General features: G+C 47.5%; 1 protein-coding gene across 11 annotated transcripts in view; it reads right to left on the bottom strand.

The window, feature by feature from the left end:
• PTPRQ (protein tyrosine phosphatase receptor type Q) overlaps positions 1-13,118 on the bottom strand; it is a 209,920-nt gene that overhangs the window by 117,798 nt on the left and 79,004 nt on the right. For 10 of the 11 annotated variants that reach the window (XR_012904907.1, XM_075932438.1, XM_075932405.1 and 7 more), the window contains exons 28-31: positions 5,321-5,525; positions 2,705-2,854; positions 1,419-1,598; positions 2-109 (exon numbers count right to left, since the gene is read on the bottom strand). Coding sequence is in view for 10 of the 11 variants with exons in the window: in XM_075932438.1 (XP_075788553.1) it covers positions 2-109; positions 1,419-1,598; positions 2,705-2,854; positions 5,321-5,525 (643 nt within the window). In the remaining variant the exon portion in view is untranslated. The remainder of the gene's footprint in view (position 1; positions 110-1,418; positions 1,599-2,704; positions 2,855-5,320; positions 5,526-13,118) is intronic. The other variant, XM_075932408.1, reaches the window with a different exon arrangement.

Below are 13,118 nucleotides of genomic sequence, written 5' to 3'. Positions count from 1 at the left end.
CCGTCTTCAGGTGTTTTCACAAAAATATCATTCTCTTCTGACAGTGCACTTTCTCCCACAGTGGTGGAAGCAGCTACTCTCATTTTATAATTTGTGTACTTTTTCAGACCTAATAAGAGCAAGAAACAAAATTCTAGATTGTGATTCTTTTTAAACTTCCTCTTTTATTTTAGTTCATATATTAAGTATAAAAATGGGCAATGTTCAAATAGTTTTCATAGTTACATAATAATTTATGTAAAATTCCAAACTAAGAGCCCATAAAGCTACTTTGAGATATTTGAAAATAAAATGTTAGTTGGAGCCCCATACATATCACTCCCATTGACTTCAAGAGAAATTGACTAACTCAATCTCTGTACATGGCTTTAACAGTTGATCCTTTAGAAATCAAGTGCATGCACACACACACAAGTGTGTGCGTACGTGTGTATTGTAATACTTTATCAGTTCAAACAAGTGTCTGAAAACCCACAGTGGGATGCCTTTTCTACTATTAATATACAAAAAATTATTTTTAAAGTAGAAAAAGAAAATAAATGTCTAACATGCTGTGTAAAATGTGAAAGTCATAAAAAGCGCTAACAGCACAGAAACACTAAGCCAAACTAACTTCTTCACATGTGAAAATCCAAAAGGGGGACGTTCCGAGAAAATTTCCATTAGAAATCCCTTGAAGAAATTAATGACTACCATCCCAAAGGAGCCAAGATGATAGGTTTTTCTCTCTATCGAAAAGCTACCCTCCATTATTGGCAGAGTCCTCTGAATCAGTGTTCCCTATAAGATGAGTGCTTAGGCAGCCACCCAACAGAGATTCAGGTGCCACCCAGCTGATTAGCAGAGCGCTCACAGCGCCCCCCAGCAGCATGCATTTCTACTGGTGGTGCACATCTGCACAAGCCTCAGAACACATAACAAAATTTACTGTGCACATGAATGGAAAAAATTAGAGGAAACATTACTCTGGACCACAAGAAACTTGGACCATTAATGCAAAGGCCCTCTCTGCCCCTGCACCACCTCTGGCCCCCAATAATTTCCCTCAATTTATAGGCAGAGTAATTCCATTAGCGCAATATTGCCAGGGAGTTCTCTAGCCATGCTGGTCTCTTGGACATAGTGTTCATTATCTTTTTCAGGTAACTTCCATGGATGCGGAGGTGGGTACAATAGGTTTTCACCCCCCAGACTTATTGTCCTTTCCCCAGGTTCTGTAAGGGGACAATGCTGCAGAAATGCCATCCTTCCACATGAAGATAAGGAGAGAATGATCTGGACTACTTACATCTCTAAATAGTTAGATCAATTGTGCATAACATAGGTGGAACTATTTTTATAAATCAGAGAAATGTAAGGCTGGAAGGCACTTCAAAAGGTCATCTAGTCTTCCCTGTCATGCTAACACTATCCCATACCTGTTATAAGGAAGCTATTGTTTGCTGTTGTCATGTGAAATGCTCTCTTTGTGTCCAGTTCCATCGCATAAATTGTATAATGAGTGATTTTTCCATTGGGATTTGCTGGAGGATCCCAGTACAGCAAAATAGATGATGAGCTAATATTTTTATAATAAATATTTTGCACTGAGCTTGGAACTTAAACAAAAACAAAAAAGAATTAATGTGAGTGAAAGAAAGACTAAATCATGGCAATAACTGCGGTGAAAGGAGTAATCTGTTATATGACACTGGTAGAAGATTTACCCAGAATTGCTTGGCTGCCCCATAGCGAGAGGACAACCCCTCATCCCTCTCTCACCACAAAAAAGCTTGGGTGCAGGTGAGAAACACCTGTCCATAGCCACTGCATCTGTCGGGAGAGGTGCATATCCCCCGACTGGGGGACAGACACACAGACAAACACACACAGAAACAGACAAACTCTCGGCAATTGATATTAGATAGCTGTTCCTTTCTGCATCCCTGCTCTCTGCTGGATCAATGCGGTTATAGCTGACTGGTTCCCTTCTCTGGTCCCACTATCATCATTCTACAGCAGGGCTACTCAATTTTGGAAGCCCCCGAGATTACAATGATACTCACAGACCATGCTGAGGGCTGCAACTAAAGTGGTGCTTGTATATACATGCAAATATATGCAAATAGCTTCTTTCACACTGATGGGCATGAATACAAAGCACTTTCCACAATGCCCTGGTGCTCCCAACACCTCATCCCTGGGGTCTAGAAACAATGACACCCTGTACCCGTCTGTTGCAGCCAGCCCATCCGCTTACATCTTTCAGTGCTCATCCTGACTGGGAGATGCCTTGCCATTGTGGAGCGTGTTCTCAGGGAAGGCCATGTTCAAAGGATCCCACAAATGGGCCACGTGTTGAACCCCACGTAAACCCAAACCACGCTGTGTGCTGCAAACAAACAGGCTGCGGGCCACATGTGGCCCACACGCTGCATGTTGAGTAGTCCTGTTCTACAGTATAACTCTCTCCTAACAGACCCCTCCCTTTCCATTTTATGAGAATCAATCAAATTCCAGGAATATTCCATTGTTCTGGCACAGCCAAACCCTTAGTTTATTTTAAGTTATGATTAGAGAAAGCTGCATATCAAATTTGGTGGTCCTAGCTTTACCATTTAGGAGGAGTTCTTGAACAAATGGTATCAGATGGACAGACAGACACACAGAAAGATGCACAAACTCTCTCAAATATATAGTAGATTTCAAAGTTATAAATTGATACCTTGTTCAAGTGTGCTAATGGTGAGAACAGCTGGAGGCCCTTCTCCAATAATGGTGAAAGCAGATACTTTGATTATATACTTTGAGAAAGGTACAAGTCCTTTTATTGTATATGACAGCTGTTCATCTGAAATGATAACATACTGGTTATCTGTAATTTAAAGGAAAAAGCAATCCATTTGTAAAATTATAGTATTTTTGCACACTCTGGCTGTGTCTAGACTACATGCCTCTGTCGGCAGAGGCATGTAGATTAGACAGATAGGCAAAGGCAAATGAAGCCGCGATTTAAATGATCGCGGCTTCATTTACATTTACATGGCTGCCGTGCTGAGCCGACAAACAGCTAATCAGCTGTTTGTCGGCTCAGCGCGGCAGCCATGTAAATGTAAATGAAGCCGCAATCATTTAAATCGTGGCTTCATTTGCCTTTGCTGAACAAACAAATCTATATGCCTCTGCTGAGAGAGGCATGTAGTTTAGACGTACCCTCCAAGCTGAAATATTTTTGCACATATATTTTATCATAGGCATGTTCACCTCACTTTTATGGCAATTAGAAATATATAAATAATAGGCAACATCATGGCTTCTAATATACACATACAGAGGACGCTTTGTGCATGGCTCTCTCCATGTTTCCATATCCACCCCTAGAATCCACACAGTCAAAGTCCAGGCTTTGGGACTGGATGGACACTCATGCTGTCTACACAGCAGCATTATTTTAGAATAACTGACCTTATTCTGAAATAACAAAGATCGTATCTATACCGCAAGCCATTATTTTTAAATAATGACGAGTTGGAGGACTTAATACTCTGACTCCTCTAACCCTCATATTATGAGGAGTATGGGAAGTCAAAGGAAGAGTATTCTTCCTTTGACTTCCTGCTGTGTAAACAGCGCCAAAAGCCAAATTAAGCTATTTCGATTTAAGCTATGCAACTGATGTCGCTCAAGTTGCATAGCTTAATTTGACTTTTGCCTTGCTGTGTAGATGTGCCCTCAGTGGGCTAAGCTAAACAAGTGGTAGGATAGCAGAGGACAGGTAATTCAGATTGTCTCCCTTATGATCTGTGGATCTTGAGATCTATGGACTGAAGAAGTTTGGTAAAATTGGTATAGAAGCACAAGACATTTGTGTAGATGGCCCCAGCCTTTCAGGACCCACAGGAATCCACTAAATTAGGGGATAGGCTTTGCTTGCTTTCCAACAGAAAGTAAGGAATTTCCTAATCTAAAGAGCATCTACTCCTGGGTCTCCTCAAGAAACTCTTTTCATACAGGTGTTTTGGAAGGAAGGAGTAATTTGGGTCAATACGACAGAACAAAGCTAGGAGGTCAGGTTGAATCAGAAAAAAATTCAGGATATCATGAGGATAGGCTAAACTCAATACCCAGCTCTCTGTTCTAGTCAAAATCAATGTATCATAGAGGCGATGTCATTACACTACAGCATTCTGGACATACACGTAAAGGGATGGACACAGCATATCTGAAAATTAGGCCAAGGATTCTCAAGTTTAGTACAGGCAGTCTGCAGACCAGGGAGATGCTGAGCAAAGCGGAGGAGGACCCGGGCGGGAAACTGATCAGTTTTAGCAGTGGCTGAATCTGGACACCAGTTCCAACTTACATACAGATTCAACTTAAGAACAAACCTACAGTCCCTATCTTGTACGTAACCCGGGGACTGCCTGTATCCAAAAATGGAAGCATCCAAAATCAGTTGGCACTTTTGAAAACCTGTCTGCATCTAATTGACAAATATTTTCAAGATAAAATAAGTTACTTCAACTTGAATATTGCATTACACCAGATTCAGACCTGAAGAAGGGGTCTATGTAAGCTTGAAAGCTTGTCTCTTTTGCCAACAGATGCTGGTCCAATAAAAGATATTACGTCATCTACCTTGTCTTTCTGATATCTTGTGACAACACAGCTACAAAAACACTGTTAACTAGATACAAGGACTTTAATGGAGCATGAATAAAATCAGAATTTGGTCCTCTGCTGCTTAACGCGCTCATTGTAAAAATTTGAAGAGATATTTTAAGCCAGTATCTGTCAACTAAGTCTTATTTAATGGGTCATAAATATCCATACTTAGTAAAGAAACAACGTTCCATTGATAACACAGAACAAGTGTATACACTAATGACATCACCATGACATGGGGGGCCATCTCCACCTGTTTGCCACCCCATCGAGCAGAGTTGTAACTTTTTGACCTATTTACCTTCAGTGACATTTGAAAAGCTATTAGTCAAAAGGCTTAGGGAAATCAAGGTCTGTGAAGGGCTTGGAGATAAGTTAATCCCCTGCAATCACACCTGCTTTGGCAACTGTAATAACTGATTGTCTATGCAGCTTGGCTGATGGCTCTAGTATGCTACTTTCACTTGGAAGAAGGTCAGCTGGGTGATAAAGGGCCAGTTCCTGCCTGTGTGGCATTCACAGTTGCTTCTGCAGGTTATTTGGTAGTAAAAAAAAATTGACTCCAGGAAATGACCCATTAATAATTTGGTTGAACTCTGTGCTAAAGATCATATTTGAGACAGTGACAGGGACCTTTTGAACAAGGAGGTAGGTACAAAAATATCTTAAAATTTACCGGACTGTAGTTCTGATGCTCCATTGATGGTGGGAAAGTTATCATTAGATAGACTAGTAAATGTTATTGAAGAGACTGTTTGTATTGTAGGAAACATCTCAGCTGAGCCTTCATATAATCCAGTGACTGTTTCTGTTCTATCCCAAGTGACAGTAGATTTGTTATTTTCATTTAATATATCTGAATCCATAGAATCCATCAAATGCTAAAGTTTAAAAATACAAAAAAAATCACAAACCAAACATGACACCATTAAACTCACTTTTCTCATAATATGGATACACACATACATATATATACATATTACATATAATGTATGTATGTATGTATGCAGAGAGAGAGAGAAAGAGAGAGGAATTAAATTGATATACTTTATAGGTGCAGCTGGTATCAACTATAGTTAAGGTTGCATGTCACTTCCCATTATAAAACCTTACTTTCAATTGTTTATAACTTTGATAAACTTTCACTATTTAATCTGAAATCTACAATGCTGGGTATCTGACTCTGGTTGATTTTTTCAGATTTCAGCTAAAACAGTTTAGTACATTCTAAAAGAGAAGTAAAGGAATCATGTTGTTTTGCTCATGTTAGCAGTATTCTTACAACCATTTTTTCATTAAACAAGGTCTAGAAACATAGCAGGGATGTCACTCTGGTATCAGGAATGTGCCTTTTGCTATATCTAGGAAAATTCACCTCAATCTGATCAAGTGAAAAGCCTTTTAAATATCTCACTGCTTTTAGTAAAAGCTTGTTCATGTTTGGCAGCTAATTCTGCACAGATTTCATCTGCATTGAGCATACTCCAGCCCAGAACTGTACAGAGCCACTGTGACATTAAAACTAAGAGGAGGGAGATTGTCCTGTATTCTTAATGTTCTGCCTGCTGAGCATGTATGAAAAGGAGAAACAGAACTGCAGAAGGATAAGAAATGAGGAAGAGGGTAGGGAGATTAATTGAATCACAGGACTGGGTACTAAGTAATATCAAGAAGATCTAGATTGAATTTTAGGATCTCTCCACATACTTTGTACCAGTCATTTAATAACAAAGATGAGTGAAAAGCTAGTAAAAATCTCTGATTTTTTCTTGAAAGTTATTGAAAATTATGTCAGTATATTTAAAAAATGAAAACACATTTTGACCATCGCTGTAGCTGATTGAACGCTGCCCTCATTTTTTTAATAAAAATCTAGCTTTTTTTTCAAATTTTAAAATTAAGATAAAAAATCAAATAAAGGTTTCACTAAAAAAGAAGGAAATTTTGACCAGATCTACTTAATTTTTCTGGGTCTCAATTTCCAATCTGTAAAATGGGATTGATAAAACTTCCTTTGTGCCTAAGGGTACATCCACACTGCATACTTATTTCAGAATAAGCTATTCTGGAAGATATAGTCTGAAATCGCTTATTTCAAAATAGTGCGTCCACATTACAGGGAAGCTTCAAAATTAGTCAGAGGCAGGCTTCCCTAATGTGGATGTGCTATCTCAGTTTAGAGCCCCAGGAAGCACTAGGAAGAAACAATTTAGAATGGCCCTGGTGAGGAGCTATTTTGAAATAGCAGCAGTGGAGCGTCCACACTGCATTGATTTCAAAATAGCTATTTCAGAAGAGGAGTTATTCCTCATGGAATGAGGTTTACAGAAGTCAGAATAAGCCACCTATTATTTTGATATTAGTTCAAAATAATGGAATTGCTATGTAGAAGCTCGCATTGTTATTTCAGAATAACGCTAGTTATTCCAAAATAATGGTGCAGTGTAGATACACCCCAAGATCCCAGCACAAGAAATCTCTCTTATTACATATTTCTATATTGCCTAGCACAATGGGATCCCATTCTCATCTCAACAAGACATTATCATAAATAATCAAACACAAATAATTATTTGAGTTACATGTTTATTTTGAAATATATACTTTTTCTTGAAAATCAGTATTCCTAAATACATATGGAGATTGCTTATCTCTTAGAGCTGGAAGGGACCTTGAAAGGTCATCAAGTCCAGTCCCCTGCCTTCACAGCAGGACCAAGTGTGACGGCGCGTTGGGGGTTCCCCGTCTCCTGCACCCCGAAATGGCACAAACAGACTGCACCAGCCAGTGGAATTGAGGGTGGTTTATTGCTCCTCCAGCACAGCGCAGCACAGATGTAATCTGGTTACAGGAACTGGGCTAGGATGCCTCAGGCCCCCTTGAGATGGAGGAGACTGGGCCCCTAAACTCCAGCCCCTTCCCCTAGGCTCTCCTCCATGCCCTCCGACAGCCAGCAACCAACTCACCAACTTCCAGCCCTGCCCCCCAGCCAAGGCAGCATCCACCTTCCTTTGTTCCTCTCCATGGGGGGTGTCTGGCCACTGGTTTGCATAGTGACTCATCCTGTTTTGCTGGGTCGTGGTCCCCACGACAGCCAGTGGGGGTTACCCCAGAGCCAGCAGCATAGAAACCAGCCAGGTACCCCCACTACGTCACAGTTCTCCCCCCTCCGAGAGCGAACTGAGCAGGGTCACTCCGCTCGTGACCTAGGGAAGTTCGGGTCCTCTGCGTGGGAACCCGCCCTGGGGACATGGGTGCTCCCCTTGACTCGGGCCGGCCGTGGCGAGGCCCCACATGAGCTGGCTTCCCTCTGTCCACTCGCCGCCCCACTCCAGGGCGACTGGCACAGGCCTGTCCTCGGGGGTCACACCCACCCTTCCACTGGCCTTGATCTCTGGCCAGGGTCTCTCGGGCCGGGGCCATGAGCCCAGCGAGCCTTCTCTGGACAGCCAGGGCGGCTTCCACCCCCGATGCTCCATCCAGGGAGGTCTTCCCCTCCCATAACTCTCTCAGCCAGCCCAGAGGGTCCTCTATCTGGGGTAGAGACCCCCAAGCCGCTTTCCTCCTGTCTTGGGCCTTCCCGCCCCTCTGGCAGGAGTCACAGGACCGGCAGTACCGCTGCACGGCTGTAAAGATTCCCGGCCAATAGAAGTGCTGGAGCAGCCTCAGCCGGGTGCTCCGGATCCCCCGGTGGCCCCCATCGGGGACATCGTGGGCCAAATACAGCAGCTTGAGGCGATACTTTCGGGGGACGACCAGCTGCCGCTCTACCCTCCATGCCCTCGCCTTCCTGGGGGGGAGCCACTCACGGAACAGGAGCCCACGCTCCCGCAGGAATCTCTCCTGGCCACCTCTCCCCCGGGGCTGAGCTGCATGGAGGCCAGCCTGGTCCCTCAGCCTCTGCAAGGAGGGGTCTGCCTGCACCTCAGCCTGGAATTCAGCTGCTGAGGCAGGGATCGGGACCTGTCCCCCACCTCTGCCTAGGTCCGGAGTCCCAGCCTGGCTGGACCCCGTGTCCACTGGGATGGGACCCTGAGGATGCTGCCAGGAGTCCTTCCCTGGACCCACGTTGTCAGCCCCCCGCTGGCTCTGGCTCCAGGTAGTGACTAGAGCCCGCTGGGATTCATGGGGCCACTCCTCTAGGTCATTCCCCATCAGCACCTCGGTGGGCAAGTGCGGGTGCACCCCCACTTCCTTGAGGCCTTCCTTCGCCCCCCATTTCAGATGCACCTGGGCTACAGGCACCTTAAACGGGGACCCGTCTATGCCCTTCAGGGTCAGCTGCGCGTGGGGTAGTATCCGCTCTGGGGCCACTATATCGGATCGGGCCAGAGTCACCTCCGCCCCCGTGTCCCAGAAGCCCGTCACCTTCCTACCATCCACCTCCAGGGGTATGAGGCACTCGCTCCGCAGGGGTCGTCCTGCCCCCACCCGGTACACGGAGAAATCTGCCTCCTGAGAATCAGACCTCCCAGGGGAGGTGCACTGAGCATCCTTCCCCTCTCTCTGAGCTGAGGTTTGCCTGCCAGCCCCTGCCTCTGGGGCAGCCTGCCCTTCCTCCCGCCCCAGCCAGTTAACCCTGGAAAGTCCCCGGTCCTGGGACCTGGTGCACTGAGCCCTCTTGTGGCCTTTTTGCCCACAGCGATGGCAAGTTAGGCTTTGGGCTGTCTCTGTCCCGGCCCTGGCTGGTTCTCTGGGGCACAGATGACCTGTTCCTTGGTCTCGCCCCGTAGTTGACTCCCTCCGTCGCTCAGCCAAGATCCGGTCTCTGCGCGGTTCCCTCTCTCTCCGGGACTCCCGTTCACACCCGGACCGGCTCTCCGTGAACTCATCCGCCAGTCTCCCGGCCTCCTGGGGGTTCTCTGGTCTCCGGTCCTTGAGCCACAGCCTCAGTTTGGGTGGGCACGCTTCATAGAACTGCTCCATCATGACCAGCTTGAGCAGCTCCTCTGCAGTCTGGGCTCCGACTCCAGACACCCACTTGCGGCAGTATTGCGCCAGGCGGGAGGCCAGGTCCACATAGGTCTCCCGTGGCCCTTTCTGTACCCCCCGGAACTTCTTCCTGTACATCTCGGGGGTCAGCCCGAACTTGTGCAGCAGGGCCTCCTTGACTCGGTTGTAATCCCCTGGCTGGAGGTCCTCCAGCTGACTGAGCACTCCGGCCGCCTCCTGGCTCAGTGCGGGGATGAGCTCCTGCAGCCAGTCAGCTGGGGGAACCCGTTGCAGTCCACAGGCCCTCTCAAAGGCACTGAGGAACCCGTCTATGTCGCCCACGTCCTTCAATTGGGCCACCACGAGCCTCTCCAAGCGTCTGGCAGTCCTGGGACCCTGGGGCCCATCCGCACTTGGCGCAGCCGGTGCCCCGCCGGTTCTCCGCTCTGCCATGGCCAGCTCATGCTGCCGCTGCCTCTCTCGATCTTGGCGCTCCTTCTCTCGATCTTGGCGCTCCCTCTCTCGGTCCTGGCGGTCCCTCTCTCGGTCCTCTACTTCCAATTCCTTGATCCGCAGCTGGATCTCCAGCCGCCGCAGCTCCGCTGGGCTGGCCCCTGCCCTAGATGGGCTACGGCTTGCAGGCCTCCCGGGAGACGCTGTCTCATCTCTCCGGTGGGTTCCAGCGCTCCTCCCCCTCTCTGAGCCTGACACACTCTCACTCCCCCTCTCTGAGCCTGACACACTCTCAGGGGGGGTCTGGCTGCTTCCCATGGGGACAAGATCCTGGCCCTGTGGCTGGTCGTTCTCTTCCAGCTGGGCAATCAGCTGGGCCTTGGTTGCTTTCTGCACAGGCAAGCCCCTCTCTCTGCACAGCCCCACCAGCTCTGCCTTCAAGAGTCGGGCGTAGGCCATCTGCCCGCTGGGCCCCTCGGTGCAGACTCACCAGTCTAGTGCTGCAGCGCCCCACGATTCCCAGGAACCGCTTCGCTCTGTCTCCAGCACGCCTGGCTCCAGGGCTCTTGCTTCTACAGCGCCTTGTCGCTTGCCGCTGGGAGCTTCATCCATGGGGTGCAGTGCATCCCACTTCTGACACCAGTGTGACGGCGCGTTGGGGGTTCCCCGTCTCCTGCACCCCGAAATGGCACAAACAGACTGCACCAGCCAGTGGAATTGAGGGTGGTTTATTGCTCCTCCAGCACAGCGCAGCACAGATGTAATCTGGTTACAGGAACTGGGCTAGGATGCCTCAGGCCCCCTTGAAATGGAGGAGACTGGGCCCCTAAACTCCAGCCCCTTCCCCTAGGCTCTCCTCCATGCCCTCCGACAGCCAGCAACCAACTCACCAACTTCCAGCCCTGCCCCCCAGCCAAGGCAGCATCCACCTTCCTTTGTTCCTCTCCATGGGGGGTGTCTGGCCACTGGTTTGCATAGTGACTCATCCTGTTTTGCTGGGTCGTGGTCCCCACGACAGCCAGTGGGGGTTACCCCAGAGCCAGCAGCATAGAAACCAGCCAGGTACCCCCACTACGTCACACCAAGTACCATCCCTGACAAATTTTTGTCCCAAATCCCTAAATGGCCTCTGCAAGACTTGAACTCACAACCCTGGGTTTATCAGGCCAATGCTCAGACCACTGAGCTATCCCTCCCCACTGTACTCTAGGGCTACGTCTAGACTGGCATGATTTTCCGGAAATGCTTTTAATGGCAAAGTTTTCCGTTAAAAGCATTTTCAGAAAAGAGCGTCTAGATTGGCAGGACGATTTTCCGCAAAAGCACTTTTTGCGGAAAAGCATCCGTGGCTAATCTAGATGCGTTTTTCCGCAAAAAAAAAACCCCGATCACCATTTTCGCGATCGGGGCTTTTTTGTGGAAAACAAATCTCTGCTGTCTACACTGGCCCTTTTGCGCAAAAGTTTTTTGGAAAAAGACTTTTGCCCGAATGGGAGCAGCATAGTATTTCCGCAAAAACACTGACAATCTTACATGAGATCGTCAGTGCTTTTGCAGAAATTCAAGCGGCCAGTGTAGACAGCTGGCAAGTTTTTCCAGAAAAGCGGCCAGTCTAGACACAGCCTGGAAGTCCCTAATCTGGGAACACCTGTGGTACAGACCCTGGCAGCTGGAGAAGGAAGCAGCTCTGCGTGCTATTGCTCCCCCTGTCCCAACAACAGGTGCAGCAATGTGCTTCCCTAAGGCTTTTCCTGCCACTCTATTGCGGGGGAGGGGAAAGGAGCGTGGAGCCACATGTGACCCCAGAGGTGGGGTACAAGGCAAGCACCGCGCCCTCATCCCTCTTACTCCCAGAGCCCCAGTGCCCTCCCTGTCCCGGCAAATTCTTTAATCCAGCATATCCTGTTTCTCACGGTTGCCAAATTAAGAAAGTTCTAATGCACTGAAAAAAAGATTTAAGAATCACTGTTAAAAGGAAATGTTTTTGAAAAGTGCCACTTTCTGTGACAAATCATAAAAACCCTTTGTTTGGGCCTATATTGATATACACAAAGAATTAGATTGTGTCACTCTTATTCATGTTCAATTATACTTTACTATGTAAATGGTGCATTTATTTTGGAGTTGGGCTTCAACTTGAGTACATATGGAAGACTCTAGACCAGTAGATGTTAAGAAAATTGCTCCTAATAATACAGATACTTTTTCAAATCAACATGGAAAAGTCCACATCATATTTGCTGGTGCCAGATACATTGTGGCAAAGTGTCTTTAATTCTTTATTTGCAAAAAGACAATCTTTGTCTCCCATGCCTTGCTACATTTGCTCAGTTGTAAAGTTAAAACCGTTTTAGTGACATTCATGGAAGTTTTCAAACTTCCATCTACACTGCAATAAAAAAAACAAGATACCGGGTCTCAGAGTCGGGGTCAGTTGATTCAAGCTGGCTGAGCCTGGGCTGTGTGACTAAAAATTGCAGAGAAGACATTCAGGCTTGGGCTGGAACCTGGGCTCCCAGTCACATGGTTTCACAGCCTGTGTTCTAGCTCAAGCCCAAATGTCTAAATTGCAATTTTTAGACCCACAGCCCATAGATGTTGAGTATGTAAGGTGGGGGGAAGGCTCTGCCTTCCTAAACCGCCAGGCATAGCCCTGCTCACACTCTGCCCCCAGTGCCTACTGTAGGTGGTTTGGGGACAGAATGTTGCTGCCCCAATGAGTGCCTGCCCTCCCAGTGACCTGGACATGTGGTGCATCCTCTCCCTTCCCCCATTGCTCTGGGGCTGCAGGCTGGGCGGCATGGCACAGCACACCCTGCCTCCTCCTTTTCTGGTGCTCCACATGGCCTGGCCCAGCCCAACCTCTCCAGCCCTGGAGCACCGGGGGAGGGAGGAGGCAGGGCATGCTGTACTGCCAGGCCCAGCCTCCCCACTTCTCCGGCACTTGAGAGGGTGTGCTGGGCTCAGCCGGGCCATATAGCATGGTGCACCTTCCACCAGGGTTGGGGAAGCTGTGGCAAGTGAGAGCCCGCTCCCCTCCCCATGGCTGGATAGGGGGAGGATGCACATGGCACACCACTCCCCTCGCA

Source organism: Pelodiscus sinensis, chromosome 1 (genome assembly GCF_049634645.1).
Source record: "Pelodiscus sinensis isolate JC-2024 chromosome 1, ASM4963464v1, whole genome shotgun sequence".
NCBI lineage: Eukaryota > Metazoa > Chordata > Testudines > Trionychidae > Pelodiscus > Pelodiscus sinensis.
This window is presented reverse-complemented; position numbering and strand designations above follow the sequence as displayed.